The following is a 25434-nucleotide window of genomic DNA, read 5'->3' on the forward strand; positions in this document are numbered from 1 at the left end:
AATTTCAGTGATCACTTGCACACAAAAAGATGTTGGCAAAACTGGCCAACAGACCTGGTGTCTCATTTTAACCACAGACTATGTAAGTATATAGCATGAAGTATAAAAGACAAATGTGCTGTGTGCACTAGCAAAAGGAAGGTTATCCAGTAATCAATAACAGCATTTACATCTAAAGACATGTAGGAAAAGCTGAGCTTCATCTGAGAAGCTTCTCGGATGAGAGATGAAATGTCTTCAAGAAACGTATTAAACTACAGTCACTTTTCTTTCCAAGCTCCTTAGATTACCATGACCTGGGTGACTGACAACCTACACAGACAATACCATTTACACTTTCTAAGAAAACATAACATTAATAAGCTTTAATAAGCTTGTCATCCTATGGATGAAGTGCAACCGGTGACAATTGTCCTTGTTCTGCTGTGCAACTTTATGGAACTTTGTGAAGCAGAACCAGTTCTCCACCTGCTGCAGGTTTGCAACCACTTTGCTTAGACTGGACACTATTTTGTTCTCCAATATGTGCTTTTCCCTTGTTTTGTATACATTTCTTCTGCTTTTTATTCCCACTGTTTACTCATTATATTTGATCAAAGTGCAGTTGGTGTGGAGCACCCACAATTTTGTTGTACATGTACAATGACAATAAAGGGCTATTCTATTTTTTGGCAGAACAGGATCTCACTGCTATATAGCTGGAATCCAAAATCGTAGAGTTGGATTAAAATTATAACTTGCATTACTTATAAGAGACTCTGGCAAGTGGCTGGATGACACTGAGAAGCAGTACACCAGCAACCAGCCAGAAAGGTGGCAAAAGGACGTCTAGTTGTATAATGGTCTATTAACCTCTGCTCCCTAATTCTATGAATTCAATTCACCTACATTTTATTTATATAGTGCAAATTCACAACAACGCCTCAAAGCACTTTGTATTGGAAAACTATTAGAGAGAAACCTAACAATCACATGACCAATTATGAGCATATAATTGTTGACAGTGGGAAGGAAAAACTTTCCACTGGTCAGGACAGGACAAAATGCAAAATAGGGAAGAGAGACAATGTAATAGTAACTAGGGCTGCACGATATTAGGAAAACCTGCGATGTGCGATAACTGATCAATATTGCGATAATGATATGACTTGCGATAAAATAAATAGCAAAAAAAACCAAACCCCGAATACATAATTTCCGTTTTACTGCAACAGTTTTATTTAAAGAAAGCTGCTGTATTAGCAGTGTAACAACAAAGTGCACTTTAACATTGAAACATTGCCCCCATAAAAAAAAAAATAAAATTTCTGAGGCTTGAATTCTGAAAGACATCCTTCCCGATCTCTATAATTAGTTTTAAATAAACATAAATTATACTGCAAATTATCTCAATGCAGTTGTTCATCATTTTACAACTCACCAAGTAGTTATGATTCAAGTCAAAACTGGAGAGGAAACTTTACTGTAGTGCTTGCGTAGTTTTCAGCTTGGCTTAGTTCAAACATGACGGTCTTGCGGCATGTTTCGTACATTTGTGGAATGGCGACATGGGAAAAGTAGTTTCGTGAGGGGATGCGGTATCTCCAGTCCACTTTATGTATCAGACTGGTGAAGCCCTCTCTGCTAACTGTATTTATAGGCATCATGTCTTTAGCCAAAAAAAAAAATGTGTAATGGCCTCTGTTATTTCTTTGTACCGCTTTGACGTTTTCTCATATAGAGTTCCACTTGAAAAACTCTGATACAGAGACGGCTGTTGGACTGCTGTGCTCTTTGTCTTAACATTAGCAACCTTTGTTTGGCTAGCCCTATCTTTCTGGAACTCTTCAAACAATTCTCTGTGATTGTATTGAAGATGATGGTGGAGATTAGTCATGTTTCCTCTGGTGGTTGCCACGAGTGTTCGGCAAGTTTTGCAGAGTACCTGTGTTTGGAGAACGTCGTCTTTATCAAATCCAAAGTACCTCCAAATAAGCGAGGTACTATTTTATTTATTTTATTTTTTTTTTTTAGGCACGAGTTCATAGTCAGTAGCGTTCTCGTCATGCGTCTCGCTCTCAGCCATTCCAACTGACTCGTTGCTGCAGCGTTGTTTGCTCCCCACCTACGTAGGAGGCGGGCGTCTAATCCATTTGATTGGCCGTGAAGGGCTCTATTCGACTGCTCAAATGTGTAAAGGGGTTTCTTTGATTGGTAAATTCTTTAAAGCATGTGTGTAAACATTTTAAGGTACCCAATTATCGCAGTTTACGCCGTCTGTTGCGATGGGCCCATCGCACAGGCTGATATCGCGATGACAATAAATTTTCGATTTATTGTGCAGGCCTAATAGTAACCAATGAACAAATGCAGCAGTAATGTATAAACACAGAGAGAGTGAAAAGAGATGAGCAAACAAATGCTCAATGCATCTATTTCAGGGTTACATGATCCAGCCCTAACTAAAAGCTTTATTAAAAAGAAAACTAAAGAGGGTCTCCCGAATCCAAATTGGGAGCTGGTTCCACTGCAGAGGGCCCAGAAGCTGAAGGCTCTGCTTCCCATTCTACTTTAAAAAAGCAAGCCTGCAGTCTGAGAGCAAAGTCCTCTGTTAAGATGATAAGGTACTATGAGGTCTTTAAGATATTGCGGGGCCTGATTACTCAAGATTTTGTATGTAAGAAGAAAAAGTTTGATTCAATTCTGGATTCAGGAAGCCAATGAAGAGAAGCCAATATGAGAGAAATATGCTCTCTCTTTCCAGTCCCTCTCAGGACTCTTGCTGCAGCACTCTTGAGCAACTCGAGGCTTTTCAGAGAGCTTTTAAAGCGGCCTGATAATAACGAATCACAATAGTCCAACCTCAAAGTAATAAATGTCAAGTCAAGTCAAGTCAAGATGTTTCTAATTTTAGTGATATTGTACTGATAAATGAAATCAGTTCTACATATTTGCTTAAGGTGCACAAATGGTAAAAAATGACAAACATGAATCTGTGATTGGCTGCAAACAGGACACATTTGAAGCTGTGGTGGAAAGAAGGTCAGAGGACAAACTATTCTCCATACTCTGAAAAACATGCTGATAACCTTCTCAAACAGAGAAGGTGTCCATCTTTTATTGTTTACTGTGATTAGGGATGGGTACCGGTGTCCGGTGCCATGATGGCACCGGTTCTGACATAAACGGTAGTAACCAGACCGAAAAGCAGCGCACATTTCGGTGCTTTATTTCGGTGCTTTTTTTTCCTGAGCCAATTCTAGCCAACCATTTTACGTTTCCGAGGATAGTAGGCGGGTCCAGGTACGTACGTTCTTTTAGAGCAGAGCTACAGATTAAAAATGCCCAAGGCGACGCGGTCAAAGTCTGGCTGTACTTCACAGCAAAAGATGCAAACTCAGCAGCCTGCAACAAGTGCTTTAAGCTGGTACTGTGATACTGTCAAAGGAGGTAACACCTCAAATCCGATGAAACACCTGGCGACGCATAGCGGGTTTTTTTTAAAGCCGAGAAATGCGCCGTGTTTGATAGCTTGCTGTGAGACCTCACACCGGCACATCTACTGCGGGTGTGGTGCCTGTTATCGGACCCGGAGTTAGCAACATCCCCCAAAAACCCGAAGAGTAGAGTCCTGGCCCCTAGCCCTGCCAGTGTAGCAGAAATGATGACGGATGATGATGGCAGCAGCAGCCGTTCTTCTCTGCGTGAGTTGCTTAATGTTGTTCGTGTGTAATTTACATTGAGTAGGCTAACCATGTTATTACATTAATGCACGTAAGGTGAACTAGCAAACACCGTCGTAGTTACATGCGGCTGTCTTCTTGTTTGATGGCAGATACTCCCTTCACCCTGGCCAAAAAGGCTAAAATGACCAAAGAAAAAGTGGAAAACAGTTAAAAATGAGAGATTTTCGGACAAAGTTTGTGTTTTTCCATTGTTTAAGCACTGCTTCCAGCCAAGAGTGATACCATATATGCCCTATAGCTGAAGAAAAGGCTTACATTGTTATCTTTTTACAAAAAAAAACAACAACAAAAAAAAAAAAAACAGCTGAACATGAGAGGGTTTTGGACCAATTTTGTGTTCTCCATTCTTTAAGCACCGGTTTGAGCACCGTTTAAGCACCGGCACCGTTTCAAAAGTACCGGTTTGGCACCGGTATCGGATAAAACCTAAACGATACCCATCCCTAACTGTGATGTTGTAAACTTTTTTGTTGTGTTTGAGAAAAGAGAATATTTTATTGCATAAAACAGTGCTGATCGCATTTTTCAAACATCTGCTTTGGCAGCTGACTGTGGGGCTCGGTACACCCGGCTTGGCGTGGAAAAACAGAGTGTGAGACTCCAGCTTCTCTTTAGTCTGATGACTCAAACAGGCTCTCCCCCACTCTGTCATTTAAACAGTGCTTTACAAACCTGAACATTGGAGCTAACAGCTGGATTTTCCTGTTTCAGTGCAGCTGAGACAGGAGACAGACAGTGAAAGTGGACGGTACATCCTTGGTTTAACACAAAAACTCATTGTTGTAGCACAAAAGTGACCCCTTAAACTGATTTTTATTCCAAGTCCCCCTGTTTTCCCCTGAGTTATTGGTCCTGTTACTATACCTGTGAAGGTTCTCAGTCAGTCAAGGAGCTTGGAAAGAAAAGTGTCTGGACTTCTTTAAGTTTCCTTATTGATCCTCTATCTCGTGTGATTAGGTAGAGGATCAATAGGGGGTCCATGACCCTCTTGGGGACACTCCCATAGGGATTAAAATCTGGGACTCGCCACCAATTGCTCTTAGAACTGAAGAAGCTTCTCGGCTGAGAGGTGAAACGTCTTTAAGGAAATTTAAAGAGGTCCAGACACTTTTCTTTCCAAGCTCCTTAGACGGTTCTGTTACTAGATAGACTTACATTAGTTTATTTTAGCTATTAACCACAACCAACCAATGGTGTCACGTTCTGTACTGAGAGAAGATGGTGCTACACATTTTTTAGCACTTATTTCTTAAATCCAGCTTCACAGACAGAGTTACATCCATGGCTGTTTTTGAGAGCAAGGCTCCATCATGTAAATCAGTCTTTATACATGAAGTGTTTCACGTCCACTTTAAGCATAAGTACCAAAGAGTGCAAAGCCACTTACCTCAGTGTTATTGGATGTAAGAGAACATATGAAAGTTGCATGTATACTTAAGTGATGATAATAACGTGCATTTACCTTCCTTCATTTCAGTATCCATAAGAGATGAATTTGTCCACTATAATCAAAAGAATACCATGCTTTATGGTGAACTGAGTATACTGTGTATTCATTGCTCCCGAACTTTACCCGTTATTTGCAGGGATTTAATTTCTATTATTGTGGCCCCATCACTACACTGTAAAATGTAATATTGTGTTTAATTAAAAATATTAAATAGGCTGAACTCAATTTTTATCAATTTGTTATTAGAACTCAATTTAAATAACTTACCAGTACTTTTTATGCAAAAACGCTGATAAACTCAATTAATTTGAGTTGTCCTAACTTAGAAAAACTAAGTAAGCTGGAAGTTTTGCTTCTCAGTGCGGAAGGATGAAAGATGTGTTTTGAAAATGCCACGTCACTACCGTCCTCCTCCCTCGCGGATCAGTCCACATGTTCACGGAGCATTTTTTATGGAATATGTTGAGCAAACCTGGAGAAGCGTCAGCTCAAGATATTATTGTTGTCATTGCTGTGGATCTTTACCTGATACACTGACTTGGTGAGTAAATGTTTACTCTTATTCAAACTGATTTGTGGCTTCTCTTAGTTTAGCACCAGGTTTAAAATCTTGCTAGCTAGTTAGTGTTAGCCTAGCGTTGCTGCTGCCGCTGGGCTCATGTTACTTAAAAATTAACACCACAGCCTTAAAAACCTTACATAATGTCGGTGAAATTTTCTGTTGATCGTTTGAAATAAATGAGTGAGATAAGAGCCCAGACAAAATTCTTTGGGAGGTGCAGCCGTTAGGGGTGGGGTAGGTGTGGGGTGTGGGGGGTGGATAACAGAGCTCTCCGAAAACATGGAAATACTTTTGCAAATATGTGATATTCTGATAAATTAAGTAGATATTTGAGCATTACACAGCTACATTCTCGCCTGAAAATATCTTAAAAGGTTATTTTGTGACCCAGAAAGGGTAGTCTGGGGAAAAGGAGGATCGCATTTGTCGGCCACGGTTGTCGGAGCCTGTGCGTACTTGTAAGCGCGGCAATGGCGAAGGAGCGTCGCTGAAAAACTTATTTTTCTGGGTCACAAAATAAACTTTTAAGATATTTTCAGGCAAGAAGGTAGCTGTGTAAAGTTCAAATATCTGCTAGATTTATCAAGACATCACATATTTGCAAAAATGCTCCGACGTTTTCGGAGACATCCATTTTTTTCATGCTTTGTGGCAGCTTTTGAACATCTGTGGCATCTATTAATGTCAAGTTTAGCCTTTATTTAACAACATAAGCAAACTCTATGTTACAATGATTGCACAGCCATTAAGGATCAAATCAGTTTCTGAAAAATGTTCTGTTTTTTCTCCCTCTGCTTGCTTCTTACTGTCTTTGAGGCTCGGGACCAGCACTCCTGTTGTTGGACAGAAAGACATCAACTCAGTGGTAAGTATTTTGGTTTTCCAATATATTAGCAACTGTCAGTGACATTTATATTAATCAGGCTGAACTTTAATCATACTTTAGATCAGCCTGTTTTACTTATTGTTTTGTTTGTGCTTTGGTTTGGGGAAGTTGTTTCTTTACTGATCTTTTCCTGTCTTCTGTTATTAGACTTGAGATATGACTGCACTATGCTGTTGCTGTGACTCCAGTTAATTCTACAAGACATGCTGTGTAAGTAAACAAACAACAACAGTTTGGTCTGCATTTCTTGAAAGATCACATCCCCCAAACTTAGTTTAGAGGGTCTACACTGTATGTAGTGAAGTCTGCAAGTTTTCTAACAGCAAAATTTGTTTTGTGCCCAAATCATTTTGCACATCATTAGAATGAAAGTTATTGGCCATGTTTGCATAGCCCTTTTTAAAATGATGCTTTCATGACATTATTGTATGTTGCGTGGTGGTCACGGCTATCCAGACTGACAATTGGGACATTGAATGTCACCTCTCCGGTGGGGAGGGAGCCTGAGATCGTCTAAATTGGAGTCTGTTTTATACCAAATGCAGAAAAAAATGTTTTAAGAAAGCAATTAAGTTCATGTTCCAAAAAATATGATTGTTTGCTTGCAGGACAACAGGAGAGATGAGTCCTCCGTCACAGATGGTGTGGTCAGTGAAGATGGTCGCCTGCAGGTTCAAGCTCATTGCATCTCCAACCCACATCCACTGCCACTGTACTTAAGGGAAGTTAAAGACTTTCTTCTGCACTTACATTTGGATCACCTTGATCCATGATAGTCATTCAGGCAGTAATGCCTGGCCTGGAAACAAGCCATCCTTAAAATATTACAACATTCCAGCTCATGTGTTGGAATGGAAAACAAATGTGTTGTTTAAATTAGAGACTGCACTTGTGACAGAACAACAAATATTTTTTTTTTGATTATATAAGTAATGTAAGTACAAAACAAACTTGTGGTAGACCTAAACTTATTTTCAGAATAATTACATCTGAGACTTTGTTTCATTGTAAGATTATAACAGTGATGGCAATATAATTGTTTGTTGTTCAGCAGAACAGTGTCCAGTATGTTGGCTGTTGTACTTTGTTGTGTTTGAAAATAAAAGTTGGGCTCATTTTAACATCATTACAAAAATTGTTGTTAATTATTTTTAATCATATTCAGGTTACCACAAATTGTTTTTTCATTTAGTTGAACTTGAAATGTTTGTCAGTAGGTAAACAATTAGTATTGTACAGTCAGAAATATCAAGTTATTCTTAATACTGCAGACTTGCAATGTATAAGTTGTCCTAACAGTCGTCTTAAGTAAGCTTTACTTAGTTTTTTTGAGGCAACGAGTTTCCATAATTTTTTTGAGTTCTGGGAACTAACAAGGCTGTACAGCAGGGGTGTCCAAACTCCGGCCCGCGGGCCGCCATTTTTAATTGGCCCGCAAGTAATTTTATAAATAGAATATGGCCCGCACTTCAACTTTTGCTTGAGTGTATTGCACTTCTTAGTTTTAACACCAGGGGGAGCTGCTGTTGATCAAGGCAGTTGCTCCACCAAAAAGGACAATCACAGAAGAAATTTACCCCCAAGTTACTAAACATGGCAGAACCAAAGAAGTGAAAGGTAGAAAGTGAATGCAGAAAATTTCAGACACGGTGGGAGAGTGAATATTTCTTCAAAGAATTCAAGGGGAAGTGTGTCTGTTTGATCTGCACTGAAACTGTGGCAGTTATGAAAGAGTATAATGTACGACGTCATTATGAAACCAAACATCAGGCCTATGCATCCTACACTGCTGCGAGAGCAGAAATTAAAGCAAATGGTAGCTCTCCTGCAGGGTCAGCAACAGTATTTTTTTCGTGCTCAAGTTGTCCAGGAAAAGGCTCCAATAGCAGCTATGAGGTCGCCCAACTCATCGCAAGACATGGCAAGCCTTTTTCAGATGGAGACCTCATAAAACACGGCCTCGTTAAAGTCACCGAAATAATGTGCCCGGAAACAGTGCAGGACTTCAACAACGTCAGCATGTCCAGAAATCCAGTTGTGCGACGCATTGAAGACTCGTCAGCCAACATTAAACTGCAACTGTCTGATAAAGCTGTGCTTTTGATTTTTACTCCATCGCATGCGATGAGAGCACCGATGCCACAGACACCGCACAGCTGCTAATTTTTTTGCGGGGAGTGGACGAGAGCACGAGCGCTTTAGGTGAGCAAAAAATATATTCCACAGTACCCGTGTGTTAATGTGCAAGTACACGTGCTTCAAATATCAATAATGCGCATCAGTTCTGTCACTACCCTGCTTTTGCGCACCACTTTCTTATATGCATTTTTCTTGTTAACACACAGAGTACACACCGCTGTGCACAGCGCACGCACACGTAGTCACCTGATCTCATCTGATGCAGATTTGCTCCTTGATCAAGTGACATTTGTCCGGATTTTTGGCACGAGTGGCGATCAGCACCGCAGCTGGATGGCCCGATTTACATACCCAGCGCAGCTGATACTCACCAGAATAATTTACTAAAATTATATGCACTCCTGTTATTAAGTCCAGTTCAGTCTGTTAATGTTGATAATCGTTTCAAACGAACGTTAATAGATGTTTTTCTAAGCCTAACAACTTAAATAACAAACTTGAAATGTACCCGTCCCATTTTCCCCTTTATTAATTTTTCTCTGTACTGTAAATCTTCTGTCTAATGCCGGGCTCACACTGTGCGATTTTTTCAGTCGCGTGATTCAGCTCCTGCTCAAACTGTACGATTGACTCGCAGGGGTTAGAAGTTCGTAGGTCACGATGCAGGGTCTCACACTATACGGCCGATGCTCTGATGCGACCTGAGTACTCACACTGTGCCTCCATAAAATGAAGGTTATAACAGAAATTCTGTCGCTCGCTCTCCCTCTCTTTCACTCACACAGACACGCACACCACCACCATCAACTTTGCTAAATTGCTAATGAAAAACATTGATCAGGCAGCTGTGATTGAGCAGCAATGTAAATCCAACTATTTTCACGGTTGTTGTGGTCGTGATAATTTTGTGAGGCCACATCGAAAAGGCTCGGGTGAGCTTGCCATAGTTCTACAAGTTGTGCCTCCATCGCTTGTGTCCAGATCACACGCTGCACAGCCGTGCTGCGCTGTCTTTTTCGCTGACATTTGTGTTTGCGCATGCGCAGTGTGAAAAGCTGCGGTGACACCCTCACGACGGTCGTGAGGATTTCAAACAGGTTTGAAATCCTCACGACCAAGCGATTGATGATCGGGAGCTGGTCTTGAGGTGTTAATCGCTTCTCGTTACCCCACGTATACTACACGATGCACGACGCACGATGAAGGCCAAAATCGGGCCGAGCGACAAAACGGTCGCACGACTCAAAAATCGGCTCAAAATGGGCCCAAAAATCGCACAGTGTGAGCCCGGCATAAGAAGAAATCTGAGGCTGCTATTCTGAGATTGAGCTATCAAAGCTTTTTCTGAATAAATAAATAAAGATCCATTTATGGAAAGCTGTGATGAAGGCAGTTTTGTCTTTAATTATATTCAACAATATAACATATTTGACCACTTTTAAGTGATTTTTCTAACTTTAATACAGTAAAGTTAAGGTTATATACCTAATTTCTAGTAAGTGGCCCAGCCCCTCCTATATTTTTATGTATGTGGCCCTCAGCGAAAAAAGTTTGGACACCCCTGCTGTACAGTGTACTCAAAATGAGTAAGTTGCCCTAACTTGGTCATCTTACGTAAACTTGATCCAATTTTTTTGAGTTCTGGGAACAAATGAGCTTGTACAGAGTACTCAAAATAAATAAGTTGTCCTAATTTAGTCATTTTTAGCTAAGCTTTACTCAATTTTTTTGAGGCAACGAGTTTCCATAATTTTTTTGAGTTCTGGGAACTAATTAGATTTTACAGTGTAGGGACTGTAACGGTATAACCCTAACCCAATATTCCAATCATGTGTGACTCCACTACATTCATGTCACAATTTTAATTAATTAATCTACAAAATTAAGACACAGAAAAGATCTTACAGCTCCAATAAGCTACTTTTCTTTTTAATTATTTTACTAATTTGGAAGTTAATTTTGATGTTCATTTGAGCTCAGATGTTTATTTTAGAAAACAAATCAACATTGATTATAATTATAATCAGCAGATCAGTTCGTGACAGAAGTACTCATTAGCGTCGATCCTCCATCGTCACTGACTATATCAGTCAAATACAGCTTTGATATTAGGAGAATGCAAGAGTTATCAACATGTAATGTATAACACAGACTGCTCTCTCAACTGAATTCTACTGATATATTACCTCAACTGTGAGTTACATGAATTCATACAGCCTAGTAATTAAAAACGTAAACAGCAAGTAAGTTAATGCAACTCGAACTCGATTTCCTTATTCGGTTAACACTGGTTTAGTGCTTCGCGGTGACCAGCACGTGTGAGGCAGACACTGTAATAGTGCAGGGTGTGTGAGTGTTATTTTCTGACTTGGGCCAATAGCCCCCCATCCAGCCCGAGTTGGTTGGGCGACCAGACCAGTTCAGAAAGTCTGGATCAGACCCGACAGACTGCTTTGAGCACATTCTCGTGGGATTACTTGCATTTTTTTTCCACTTACGTGACATTTTCAATACAAAAATCAGAGGTGTAAAGGTCTATTTCACGACATTGGTGCTTTTACATTACCTCTTCCACCACTCGTATGGGAACAGTCCCAAAGCTCGAGCAGTCGTGCCAAATAAAAACAGAACTATTTCTGCTAATAAGTCTAAGCTGGGTAAAATAAGAAACATACGAAACTAAACATAAACTCAGCTAAATTTACGTTTAAGTATGCCATGTTCTTACCTTCCGAGCTCTCTGCCGGGAATAACAGTGTAGTGGTCGGTGAAAGGTTCGTTGTGGATGGCGGTTTTGATTTCGGACAACAAGCCGCTGACACTGCGGCTCTGGCTCGGTCCAGCTGCGTGGTTGTGATGAAGCCGGCTTCTGCTTCTCGAGTCCCCGGCACGCGGGCATTCGGGGATCATGGCGTCGATTAATTGGACCGGTTAGTTGGCTAACGTTAAACACTTCAACACAACAGTCAGCACAATTACATTAAATGACGCCGCTTACTATTCTCCGAACGACAACAGAAACCAAACAAAACCCAAAACATTAGGGCGACAGAATAATGTCACTTCTTCTAGGCCAAGCTTCAAATTATTAGCTCAGTCTAACATTGTATTAAAAACACAGCTGGAGCGCTCATTTTGATCACTCCACACTCAGCGTCCTGCCTGTCAGTCCCTCAACTTGCTCCTCACTTAGAAGCTGAACCGGTGCTGCGTTTTCTGTAACCATGGTAGCACGTGTTGATTGACAGGTGTGCCTGCCAATCGGAATGGGTTACAGAGAGAGAGAGAGAGAGAGAGAGGGGGGGAGGGAGAGACTTCTGTGGTGATCGGCGAATTAAAAATTAAACGTGAAATATATAGCGGGACCAGTTTTCACGTCCCTTTTATTATTAAAAAATGCATACAATGTATACATTTCTATTGCTTTTAATAATAAATATTGATAGTACTGTAAGTCTCTTAAAAAGCAACACAAAAGATATGTAAACTACAAAGAACAAAAGCAACAGAAAAGCTAACTTAACAAAAGAGAAATAAAGGCACGTAAGTAACTACACAGAGAAACAAAACAAGTAGAAAGAGACGAAGAAGATTAGAAAGAGAAACAAAGCATCTACAGAGGAAGGCTCAGGAAGCAGAGTGGATGGTTGGTGGTTTGATCCTCGACTGATCCCTGAGTGTCCTTGGCTAAGATACTGAATGATACACTCATCAGAGTGTGAATGTGTGTGAACTTTATACAGAAAGCACTTAGATATAGAAAACTGTTTATGTTGTATAAAATGCTTTGAGTATTCAAGTAGAAAAGTACTTTATAAGAACCAGTCCAGTTTTTATGTAGAGTGGGGAACTTCCAGGTGGGTTTTAGGCCTGTCTCATATCCAATACCTTCTTACCTGTATTCAGGGCACACATGAATTTGAGGACTATCTCTACTTAATATTTAATATAAGACTTATAAAAAATAAAAACCTTTTATCAAAGATCGACAGTGAACCTTTTCATTTTTCACCCCTTTGTCTGTAGAATGAATACACACAGCAGTAACAAAGTGACCATTTTATTAAGATCCATATGGTAAGGTGGGGCAATAGAACAGCCTGAGTATTTAGAAACCTGTTCTCTGTCAAATATGAACTGTACCCTTTAACATTATGTACATACATGTATAGTAACCACACATGAAACTGGAAACAAAAGAAAATATCCATGTTTTAGTGTCACCACCTGGTCTTCTCCTGTCTACTTTTGATTAATTCAAACACACACACACACACACACACACACACACACACACACACACACACACACACACACACACACACACACACACACACAAACAAACAAAACAGCAGCAACAATTTTCCACCACCTTCCCTATCAGTAGACAGCCCATCATCATTTACTTTTCCAATATTCTGTTTAAACTTGTATAGCTTCTATCAGCACATTTACAGATAAGTGTTACTGGAACATTTGTAATCATTCCTTTCCCACAATAAATATCAGTGTTATGATGTATGCATTCATCATATCAACCCAACAAAAACAACAAATCGGTAAGCTCTCTTTACATGTTCACCAAAGCACATACAAAAATCTGTTAACTGTCATTAACTGCCCAAAGAATAGAGTGCTTCCTGGATTCATGTGGCTCTGACATTTCTAACAGAGTGAGCCACAGCTGACATTAACCTCAATAATGCCACCAGCAAAAGTGGTGAACAGAAAAAGAGGAGCCAAATGGGAACAAACATCACAGTTTCCCCGCAGAAAACCAAAAAAAATCAGCCAGCTTATTTTAGAATAGAAAAGACACACATAAGAACCCAAAGGCTTCAAATTCGAAGGCAAAATCTTCCACTGATCCTCCTAATTACATGATTACAAAATAAAATAGAAAGAAAACATTCAAGGAAAGTTTCAGGACTTCCCCTTGCTTATAAATACAATACTGTATAAATAAGAGTACAAACGATTGTAGAAAAAGGATGAGGAGAGCAACAAAATCACAGCCTTGTCCTTGTGTGTGTTGGGATGTGAGGACAAGATGCTGCCACACCAAACAATAACTGGAGTAATTATCGATCTGACTCACAGAAGCGTGGGTAATCTCCAAAAATCTCAAATTTGTTGCACTGGCTAAGTGTCAATCAAAAGTTCTGTGGATTCTTCTTTAGTGGAACCTATCACTGCACTTTTTTCTCCTCTATAAGGAAGCGAATTCATGACAGTGCTGTATTTTAAATGAAAATAAAAAAAGTGAAATTCTGGAGATATAGTCAGCTTTTCAAACATCACACCATGTTGGGAATAAAGAAGCCTAAAATTTGACAGGCTGCTGAAGTAAGGGATCTTTGCTATGTGTCAAACTTTGACATGTAGTTGATTTGTGAGTAACAACATAGTGTTGACCCAGGGTGAGTTTGGCTACAAGTTCAGCATTCTGTGATATCTGGGCCATATCTGGTTCACACAACATTTGCTGGCACCACAGCTGAGCCTTAAACTCTTCCACCAAGTCACTGGTGACACATTCGGGGTTAGGGTTAGGCTTGGGTTTTGTTTGAGCTGCATGCTAAATAGGCAAAAAGTCAGACACTAGCAGATGAAACGTTTTCAATGAAGTCACATATTTTTGGCATTACAATCATTCTGGGTGTTCTAAGCAAGGACAAACTGTACAAAAAGGGGCGCATGTTAACCAAACCCTAACTCTAACCCTAGATTGGCTGTCAGTGACCCAACAGCCCAAATTAGCCCCAAATGTGCTACCTGGCAAGTGATTTCAGCCAACTCATCTCACACAGGTCTACTTGAGTTGCTGATGGTTCATGAAGGTGAAAAGTTCCGCTGTGGTGAAAATCTTTCACACGATAAGATGTGGACAATTGACACACACATCAGTCCTACTCTGGACCAGAAGGTGGATTCTAGCCCAGCATGCTTTGGGTGGACGATAGAGAAGCACAGCATGACAATGTAGAGTGGCAACAATGACAGAAAAAAAAAAGTCTTGCTTTAAATACCTACATCTGCACACGGCAGAACACAGACCAGTGAGGGCCAGGTTAGGGTATGGTAAGGATTAGGCAATTAAGTAACGGAAGATTGCATTTTATTAACCCTAAACACAAACATTAAACAGAAATTCTTATTTCCTATGTCAAAGTTTGATGCTCTGTACCTCTACCCATAAACCCAGTCTAGACATAAACCAACGTCTGCTGCTTACACTGCAAATCTGACTAAACTAACAATGTGATTGAATATATTTTTATGTATACTTTACCACCACCCTCTGGTGGCTATCCACCTAAAGCTTTTTGGAAACCGGCTGGACTGAGTTGCACCAACTCTTCATTTAGTTAGGTAAACTGGTTTTGAACAATGATAGATTTTTGTCAAAAAGATTCCAGTGGATAATGACAGAAATATTTTCTTGGTTAAGAAAAACTTAAAGTCAAGTCAAGAACACTCTCACGGAGGTAGCCGTACCATTGTCAAAAGCCGCAAGTAAGTGACGACTTAATGTCTTTACACGGACACTGTGTATAATTTAAATAAATATTCTGAGAAGTGAAGATATGCAGGGGTTCACCAATCTGCAAAAAAAGCACATTTACAAACTGTGGAACAGTTAAGACCAGCGTTCCTCAGCGTAAAATTATGAAGACGCTCAATATCTCATCAACAGTACACAATATCATCAAAAGATTCTGAGCACCTAGAGAAATCTCTGTTTGCAAGGGACAAGGTCAAAATCAATATTAGATGCCTGTGTTCATGAGTTAAAAACAATCCTTATGTTTGAAATTATTTTAGTTTGTCCAGTTATTTGGGGAATTCATATAGGGCGTTCAGGTGGACTAATAGGGACTGTATTCCTAAACAGTCTGTTGCTCCATTTTCTCTGTAGCCATGCAATTTAAGTATGTGCTGCCTTCTCATTTATTTATTTTTGCATATTTGTCACACGACAGGTTCCAGATCATCAAGCAAATGTTAGACAAAGATAGCCCGAGTAAATACAAGTTGCACTCTTTAAATGATGATTTGATTTGTTAAGGTAAGAAAGATAGCCAAACCTACCTGCTCACATAGGAACAGGCATTGCTATTTAGCTAACATTTATCGACATGCTCACACGGATGCATCAGGGACAACTTGGGGTTCAGTATCTTGTCCGAGGATACTTCCACATGCAGACTGGAGGAGCACAGGATCGAACTTCTAACTGCTAGATGACCCGCTCTACTTCTTGAGCCACAGCCACCCCTAAATCTGCCAAGTATTAGTATTATGTTTGTGCTTTGAAAACTGTTGTGTACCTTCTATGCTTAAAATAAAAATAATGGCTTTTAAACCTTATTTTGGGGCAAAGTTGTCAGACCTTTTAAACTTTTTTTGCATTCACAGCTCTTTACCCAATTATTTTAAACGGCCTTGGATGATTCCAAATAACTCCCAGGAGAATTCCCAAAATGCCTGCCAGGTAGTAGGAAGTGAATTTAAAGGCTTTCATATTAGCTTTTTCTTTTTAAGCTGTTGGTTTTGTTGCTTTGTTCACTTAGCTGTATGCCAGTTACACATGGTGGTTAGTGGGTATAAATATTTAGTAACAACTAGTTTCTGTGCAGAAACTGTCATTGTGCTGCAACCAGTTGTAGTTTCATCTTGCATAAAGTGCCACTTAGCAAACACAGGGCTAAGTTTGAATTATGAACAGCTGGTGCAACTAGCTTCAGTAGATTATTAACTATAGATTCACAAAAACCTGAACAATTAATCCCAACACTTAGAAGCAGAACAAGAGATCTCATCTTTGTCATTGCACACAGTTGTCTTCCCTGCAAACACCTAGCATTTATTAGGTATGTAACAATTCTCTAAAAGCACAGTTTGGTTCAAACCTTGAATTGTCTTTAGAGGGGAGCAATAATAAAAATCAGTGACAAACGTTCTTTTTACCACAGGCCTAGTCACTTAATCAGAACTGGATCATGAACAAAAACTACACTCCATGATTCAGAAGTGTTTCCAGTTCATTCGTTAACTGAACTGTTCCACTATTGGAGTCGTCTGCTTTAACTGGGAATTAATAAAGTTTACAAAAAAAATTTCCGGGAGATGTAAATGGACTACAATATTGTGCACGTCGTGATGTCAGTCATGGGTTTCAGAAACATTCAGAAACCTGGTGCGTTGACCACTGACAGCAAGGTTGGAGATTTGTGTCTAGCCTGCGACAAAGATACGCAACTCCACAAGAAAGCATTTTTGCCAACTTTTCTCAAGTTTTGTGAACATTGTAGCTGTACTTGAAATGGTAAAACACACTTTGATGTGTAAGCCATTAGTTCTCTGTTAGCCTTACAACTCATTCAACAGTTAGGTTGACAAAAGCCTACAGCTTGGGAAGAGTAGCTACAAGTGTATCTGTCAAATCCGGCGTAAATGTGTCAGATTTCCAGCCAGCTTTAATGCCTCCTGGTTGTGTTAATATTTGGCATTGCTTATATCAGGCTAGTTATCTGCCCACAAAGCTACATCCATTGTAAATACAATAATCAGTGACTATTACCAATTAACCTGACTTAAAAAAAAACCAAGGCAAATGACTTTCCTTTTGTCAGTACTACCCCCACAGGGCATGTATGAGGCAGAAAGTAACTGAGGCACAGCTTCATCACTCAGCTAGAGATGCAGGCAAGGGGCTGGAGATGTCAAGGGTGCACTGCAGTCAGTCAGTGTCTAAAAGAATATGGCAGACTGTGGAACAGATTGGAGTAAAGGTCTCAACTATTGCATATGTTACACCTGTTTGTCCCTTTACACATCGCACATTTCTACCAGTAGGGCCACATCAGTTCAGGGATCTGTTACATTGGTCTGAGGCCACTGGAGATTCCACACACTGCTCTTGCACTGGTCACTGTGTTTGAGACAGTAAAGAGTTAAATACTGGAGTACCGGCTCCATACAAAGAGCAACACCAATGGTGCATGGTCAGAGATGACAAGTTCGTTTGTGGAAGACTCGAACAAGAGTGTGAGAAGCTCCCATTCAAACAGCCAGACCACAGGCTGAAAGCAGAATCCCACTTTAGTCCTCCTTAGCCATCTGGAGAGGTCCAAGTATAAATTCTGTCATGAAGTGTCACGAATCACGGAGCTCACGTAGCTTGGTTTGACGTAATCGCCCTTAGTCTCCACAAAAGGAATCCCAGAAGCCCTTGTGCTGGAATTGATGGCTACTTTTGCATTCGCAATACTTGACATCATTGCCTCATCACTGAGCTCTATGCAACATCAGTGTCCAGTCAGACAGGACTGTGGAGTGTCTGTGTCCAGTTGTTGTCATCACTTTAAAGGGAGGCACAGTACCGGAAGCTGTGGGCCCAGATGCAGGACTTCCAGGATGAGTATCAGAAGCATGTTAGTACTGCGGAGTCTTTAATTGCAGAGAGGGACTGTCTTTTTATGAGAGTACAACCATTACCTGGATGCTGTGAATGTATATTTCTTGATTTCCAGTGTACCAGACTACACTTCACATTGCTTGAAACAGAAACTTCACTGCTTTGTGGCTTGCCCATTATTGACATTAATGTATCATTTCATTTCCAGATGTTCAGTAGTTTCTGAGCATGTGTTATTCACCTTGTCTTCAGTGCAGTTTTCTTTACCTGTTGGGATTTTTTTGAGTTAAGTGATAATCAGTCTTTCTCTCTTAATTGTCTGCAGCTCTTCATATATTTGCCTTAACCTCTTATTTCCCATTGTGCTGCAGTCCTCAGGCAAGTTCCTTTTGGGCTGCTGCAGTCCAGATAGATACATATTGGTATTTGTAGTATCTCCACTTAAAAAAAAACAACAACAACAAAAAACCCAGACAATTGTTCCTTTGGCTTCAGGGCTACTAAACTTTGCATTAAACTGATTGAGGTCTTTTTTCTTTTTAATTTAAACTTGCATTAGACATTCTACATGTCCACAGCAGGAAACCACCTGAGGATTTGTGTAACAATCTTTGCATACATCTTTTGATCACAAAAAAAAGAAGATTTCTGAATCAAAGTTTGCAATGACTGTAACATTTTTTAGAGTAACTAATAGTATTTAATTCTATTAACGGTTTTAACCCATTTCTTTCATTTCTCTTTCCGATTTTCTTTCTACAGTAGGTTTTGATGGTTATTAAATTATTATTTAAATATTTTCTGTCTATTAAAGATAAATTCCAGCATGTCCCCAAGCACATTGCTGTTGTTATTGTCATATGGAAAATTACTGTTTTCAGTGTTATTGTGTTGCTAATATTGTTCTTATTTCTGTACATTACTTTTCACTTGTTGCTGTACTGAGTATAAATACTTTGCTTTTGCTTTTATTAGCCAAAGCATTTTCATTGTCGGATGAATTGTGGTACATGCAACAAAAGTTTTTGATTCGATTTGACATACTCATTCTTCAGGTACACACAGACTGATCAATATTAATTATAAAAAAGTCTTTGTAATTGTTTCTTATTTTCTAATGATTTATAGAAAAATAAGTGCTGTGACGCCGTGAGTGTTGCGTGCAATCGTAAAGATCCTCATAAGTGACAGACTCTGACGCACAGAACCATAACAGTGACAAACATACTGTATATCCAAAATGATCAGAAACATTTCCAGTACAATTCCGGGATCTTTAAGACAGGTTAGGCTGCGCTCCTTTCACATTTTGGCCCAGCCAGTGTTGTAAATAGAGGCGTGCAGTGTTTGATTTGTCTGTCTCACTCCAGACCAAATGTGCTGGTTTCTTCCACAGCGATAAGCAGTTTCTCATACAGCATGGTGTACGAAGGGTAGGGAGGCAGGTCGAGGCGGTTAAAGCAGGTGTGAGCCCTGAGAAATGAGAGAGAGAAAGAGACAGACATTTTAAACAGAATGGAGCTTGTCTTTTATCCACTTCAACAAGTACATTCCATAAATAGAGCTGAGAGCCAGAATATACAAGAGGTAGACAAGTAGACAAGCATGCTCATTAGCCTCCTTTTCAGCTGGGCTGGTCCCAACAGTCTCTAAATTAAACCCACTTTAATAGACAAGATGATGTACAAATATTACGTGTGAATAAAGGAGTTATTTGAAACAGTTCAGATTAAATGTTGGTGTGGCACTATGCATTGTGCATAACACTGCACACACATACAGGTGTTAGCTAGCAGACTAGCTTTGCTAGCGATGCTAGCAGCAGCAGCCCATTTTCCTTGCAGGTTAAAATCCATAAACCCATGCAGAATGTGGTTACAGTCAAGAGGTTACATGTCATTAGGGCGACCGTGGTTCAGGGGGTTGGGAAGCTCATCTTGTAACCGGAAGGTTGCCGGTTTGATCCCCAGCTCTGTCTGTCTTGGTCGTTGTGTCCTTGGGCAAGACACTTCGCCTACCGCCTACTGATGATGGCCAGAGGGGCCGATGGCGCGATATGGCAGCCTCGCTTCTGTCAGTCTGCCCCAGGGCAGCTGTGGCTACAACTGTAGCTTGCCTCCACCAGTGTGTGAATGTGAGAGTGAATGAATAGTGGAGTTGTAAAGCACTTTGAGGGTCTTGAAAAGCGCTATATAAATGCAATCCATTAATATTATGTCAGGTTCATCTGAAATGGCTGACACGTTTTTTTCGACATCGAAGTCCCACAGAGATGTGGCGCTATCTGCATGGTAAAAATCTCTGGCTAGCCGGGGGTGGCCATGTAAATTACAGAACAAACAGTCAATGTTAAAATACTTAAATGTCTGAATCTGAAATCTGAATGTGTCAGCTTCGTGTCTGATCAGTTTTCTATAAAAGATGGATGAGGCCGTCCTAAAAGATCAGCCCTAGTAATACTTATGTACCATTTACAGATAACACATTATTATTCTGTCTTATCCTGTCCACCTCCCCTCATTTCCACCCGTTGCAACACATGTATGTCTCTCCCTGAGCCTGGTTCTGCTGGAAGTTTCTTTCTCTTTCTGTGTTGCCGAGTTCTCGCCCACAGGTGGTCGTTTGATTGTTGGAGTTTTCTCTCTGTTATTGTAAGGTCTTTACTTTACAATGTAAAGTGCCTTGAGGCAACACGTCTTGTGTTTTGACGTCATATAAATTCAGTAGAACTGAACTGAACTGAATTATCAGCGCAGTGCAGGCAGTACCATGAACATTGATAGCCACATACAAAATGAGTCTTTTGGAGTTACACAGCTGATTTAAAAACAGGACTGTTTTGAAGAATATCTTCTGCATTACTGCCACCTACTGGATTGCTCAAAGTTGGAATGCCCAGATTAATGTAACATTCAATGACGGCCCTGTTGACTGATATATTAACTGGTCTGGAGCAGTGAGATGTGTGGCTGGTGTAGCTGCATCAAAAATAACACGTAAAAACACTGCTTTACATGACAAGATTGACTGCCTAATAGTTAAAGCTATTTAGATGTAGCGGAAAGACAGACAACTAATGGTGCAGAGGAATCTTTTAGTTCCTTGAAAGAAAGTTCCTGTGTCCTTTCAGTGCAAATACTACTATGGTGACCTATGTCGGAAGTGATTTTGAAAAAGTTAGGAGGCTGTCAATTTGAAGTATCCCACGTCTGAAAAAGGCTGGACACAGTCCCATACACACCATTTCCACACTTCCTATTATTAGCTGAACAACAGAACGATGTGAGTGCTCCAGGCAAGTATCAAACACTGGCACCTTTTCCCTCCTTTGCAGTAAAACCTGACTCTTGCATACTTTCTGCTGAGCACTGCTTGTTTATCAAATTAACATCTGACTCCAAGGTCGGAGAACAATTTCTCATCTAGCTGCACTGCAGAAGTGGGAGAGCCAAACAGCCTCTCTGCTGATCAATGTCAACACATTTGAACTGTATATCCTGTATACAGTGCCTCAACAAAATAATACACTGCTGCAGTCAATCAAAGTCTAGGTACTTTGAGATGGCAGACAGTTTTACTGCAGTTTTGATGTCAAGGGAACAACCTTCATGACCTCAGGTGACTTTATTACGCCCAAAATCATGTAAGGCAATCGGTATTTACAGATACTGACATCAATTACAAACATGTTATATACATGTGTTCCCGGCCAATATTGGATTTCAGCAATACGTTAATAATGAAAACACAAGACACTGGACAAATGTTACGGTAATATAAAAGATGCACACTGTGTTGAGATGTAACCACCTCTTTGTAATTCGCACCATCTAGCTCATCCCCCACACACAGATCTGCATTGAAATGTAGTAAACCTCAGAGATGGTCAGGCTCTGGCAAGATAATTACATAGAGGAGTTAAATGACTGTTTTCCATCTACAGACTGGGATGTCTTTACAACAAGATGATGACATGGTAGAGGCGTTTACAGGGTATATTCACTTGTGTGCTGACACTGTGTGTCAGAAATATTCATTACTATCCAACTATATCCAAACAACAACCAGCACAACTCCCGAATTAAAACAATGCTTTAGAATAAGCTTTCCAAAAGAATGGGAAATGGAGCTGAAAGCAGTTTAAAAAGACCTCAAAGGAAAATTACAAAAAAAGCATGAGCACAACATCACTGACGAATCAGAGAAGACTTCTCAAGAAAGAAGTCAGAAATACTGCATGTTGTAAATGAACTGGTCCTATGACAGCGTATTGGAGAAATGTGTCTATCTGTTAGTTGAACCTCAGATTCAAGAGGAACAACGCAGTTCCTTATCCTGGTCGTGGAACAACAGATCAGTTCTTAATCCTCTTGAGGACATTCGAGAGTATGTGGGGGTTTGTACAATCAGTCTACGTGTATTGTTTGGACTTTTGTGGATTTCTGGTGGGTGTTGGACTCTGCCAGGATTCCCCTTTGTCGCTGATTCTGTTCATGGTAGAACAGGTATAGCCAGGTGGATTGTCATAAAGGTTCAGATTTTAGCTAAATAGGTTTTTAGTTTCATCATTTGGGAACTATTTTTACCAGCTGATAAATCTACATTTTGGTGCTCAAGTGCCATCCTCCTGATTGCTTGTTTTAAAAATACACACAAAATAATGCAGGCTATGTAGAAAACTGTGCTGTGTTGTTCCTGGTGGCCAGGATGAGCTCACTCTACTTGAACCATGTTCCTTACTGATTGTAATGAACAGGTAGGAGTGCAGAAGAGGACTAGATACCTGGGTAGCGATGTCACTTTGCCCCACTTCTCAATGCAGAAGCGCCGGAGGCCATTCGAACCTCGCAAGGCGGCAAAGCCTTCGTAGGGAACGCTGGACGTCCCCGTGACAAACTGCAGCAGACGGAGGCGTTGCTCATTGTTGAAGCGCTCCACTGCAGCCCAAAACCAGCGCATCACTATGTGGCCGTCATGGTAACCTAGCATGTGTGACATCACATTTAACTAAGGTTACACACATTGACCAACACAAAACAAGCAATGCATTTTACTATGCCATTTTCTGTTATTCATTTGCAGTTAAAATAGTGGCAACCCATATTTAACTTGGTCCAAACTGCTCTAAAAATTTGGTTTCACGCAGGATTTTCTACTGTTGTACAGCTAATATACTAATTTCTGTGCTCACTGTGTAAGCACAGAAATCCCACACACCTGCTGTTCAAGTATTTTGTTTACGAGGGGCAGCCATTCTGCAGAAAGTTGGCTTAATGTGAGCCAATGTAACGTGAAGGCTGGAGCTAAACCATCTTGATTCAGACAGAAGACAAACTCATAATAATCCTTAAAAGAGATTATTTTGGGAAGAGCCCCAGCATAAAGGTAGTAGTCCTAAAGAACAAAAATAATGAGCTGCAAATATGCAAATATCAAAGAGTCAATATTTCTTTCTATTTTCTTTGTCTAACACACCTCCTCTATACTCGGTGTTGTTTCTCCAGTCACCGAGGTCAATCTCCACCGTCCCAGCAATGACCAGCTCCAGCTCCCGTGCATCGAATACCGACACAAGCCTGGAGTCCACCACCTGGAAAGGAAGGAACAAAAGGTTCAGTTCTTTGTGCTAACATTTATTTCCATGTGTGTATTATGATGCTTTGAGGTTGCAGGCACTAGGAAGTGAACTGTGTATTGCAAGCACTGACGAGTTGTTGAAAACCTTGTGTTGTTTACCTCGTAGAAGCCTCGGACCAGCGCCTCCGTCTGTTGCACCACTCCTCTCTCCACCCTCCACTTGGCCATTCGCTCTATATAATCCTTCTTGTTCTTCTCAGTTACTTGGAGGTTGGCGCCACCGGACTTTAGCTCACGCTCCGTTACCTGGCATCACAGTTAGAAGAGTAAAGAGGTAAATAACAGCAGTGTGGAACGTCAGTGACATTATAGCATCGACAGGTGAAAAACAAAAAGGAAATGAGCAGGTGTAAAACTTTACTCCACAAAAAAATGTAAAACAAATCACATCTCAATGAGAAAGTTGAATTGACTTTTGATGCTCTGATTAAAAAGTGTTCATCCATCTGCCGCGACTGGTGGTGGGTCAGTGACACACTCAGATGGACACACACACACACACACACACACACACACTGACCTGGCCAAACACCTCCTCGTTGACAGTGAAGGTTAGGTCGAGGATGTCAGTGATGTCGTTGTCTTTCATCCACTGTAGAGACTGATGAAACTCCTCATCCAGATACTCCAGATCAGACAGGTCCGTCGCCCTGAGACAGACGCAAAAGTCAAAGGTACAGATATATGCTGACACACGACTGCCACGCTTCACTTGTTCCTCAAATGTTCATCACTAACACACATTAGCTGTAACTGTTTCAACTGAATATAAACCTGTGAAAACACATGAACAATGCTGCAGGTGTGTACGTGTGTGTACTGACAGTCTGAGCAGGGCCTTGTAGAACGGTCTAGTAAAGAAAGCGTCCAGCAGATACTGATGGATCAGAGCCAGGCCCAGAATGCGACCACTGAAACGGAACCTGGAGACACACAAACCCAACATTTGCTTCAGAATCACACAAACAACCCCGGGTGGCCCACTGGTTTAGTGGTGTACTGTCACATTATGGAAAGAAGGGTCTAGATTGTAATCTCATGATCACCTGGGACCTTTCTATATGGAGTTTGCAGGTTCTCCCTTTACCTAATGGGATTTCACCAACAGTGCAGAGACATGTTAGCTTAATTAGTGTTTTTAAATTGGCTGACACCAACTTTCTTTCACTGTTGTACTTAACTGATCACAATTTCAAGGCAACCCAAGTCTCTTAGGGGCACAAAGACAACCTTTGCTAATTGGACAGTACCTAATTATTTGGGAACAAAGTGATTTCTGCAACCCTCACCAGATTTAGAGTAATGTCCAAAACACCAGGCCTTGAATATATTTGTATGGTTCCTCCTACTGTTATTCCCATGTGCATGACGCTTATTTTTTGTCTCAGCATCCTGATTATCATGCACGACGCTCAGAGCAAGGATCAGCAAATAGAAAGATGCTGATGATGCCTGTGTTTTCATAAAAAGTGCATGTTGAACAAGACAACTATGGAAGGCGTTCACTGTTGAACGACCACATGGAACGACAGGAACACAAAAGAATGAATGCTTCTCCTAAAGTTTATGTTAGGAGAAATCCTGCATCACATGTGAGGGAAATACTGAAAAATA

General features: G+C 40.5%; 2 protein-coding genes across 6 annotated transcripts in view; both read right to left on the bottom strand.

Annotated features, from left to right (window-relative positions):
- stk17a (serine/threonine kinase 17a) overlaps positions 1-11939 on the bottom strand; it is a 44257-nt gene extending 32318 nt beyond the window's left edge. For both annotated transcript variants that reach the window (XM_063484280.1, XM_063484279.1), the window contains exon 1: positions 11491-11939. In XM_063484280.1, the coding sequence (XP_063340350.1) occupies positions 11491-11672 (182 nt within the window). In that variant the 5' untranslated portion in view covers positions 11673-11939. The remainder of the gene's footprint in view (positions 1-11490) is intronic.
- An 853-nt stretch (positions 11940-12792) lies between these two features.
- Positions 12793-25434, bottom strand: part of LOC134634870 (E3 ubiquitin-protein ligase HECW1) — a 93753-nt gene continuing 81111 nt past the window's right edge. For all 4 annotated transcript variants that reach the window (XM_063484295.1, XM_063484293.1, XM_063484296.1 and 1 more), the window contains 6 exons: positions 24645-24743; positions 24341-24470; positions 23920-24066; positions 23659-23773; positions 22967-23165; positions 12793-19656 (listed from right to left, as the gene is read on the bottom strand). In XM_063484295.1, the coding sequence (XP_063340365.1) occupies positions 19545-19656; positions 22967-23165; positions 23659-23773; positions 23920-24066; positions 24341-24470; positions 24645-24743 (802 nt within the window). In that variant the 3' untranslated portion in view covers positions 12793-19544. The remainder of the gene's footprint in view (positions 19657-22966; positions 23166-23658; positions 23774-23919; positions 24067-24340; positions 24471-24644; positions 24744-25434) is intronic.

Source organism: Pelmatolapia mariae, linkage group LG9 (assembly GCF_036321145.2).
Source record: "Pelmatolapia mariae isolate MD_Pm_ZW linkage group LG9, Pm_UMD_F_2, whole genome shotgun sequence".
Lineage (NCBI taxonomy): Eukaryota > Metazoa > Chordata > Actinopteri > Cichliformes > Cichlidae > Pelmatolapia > Pelmatolapia mariae.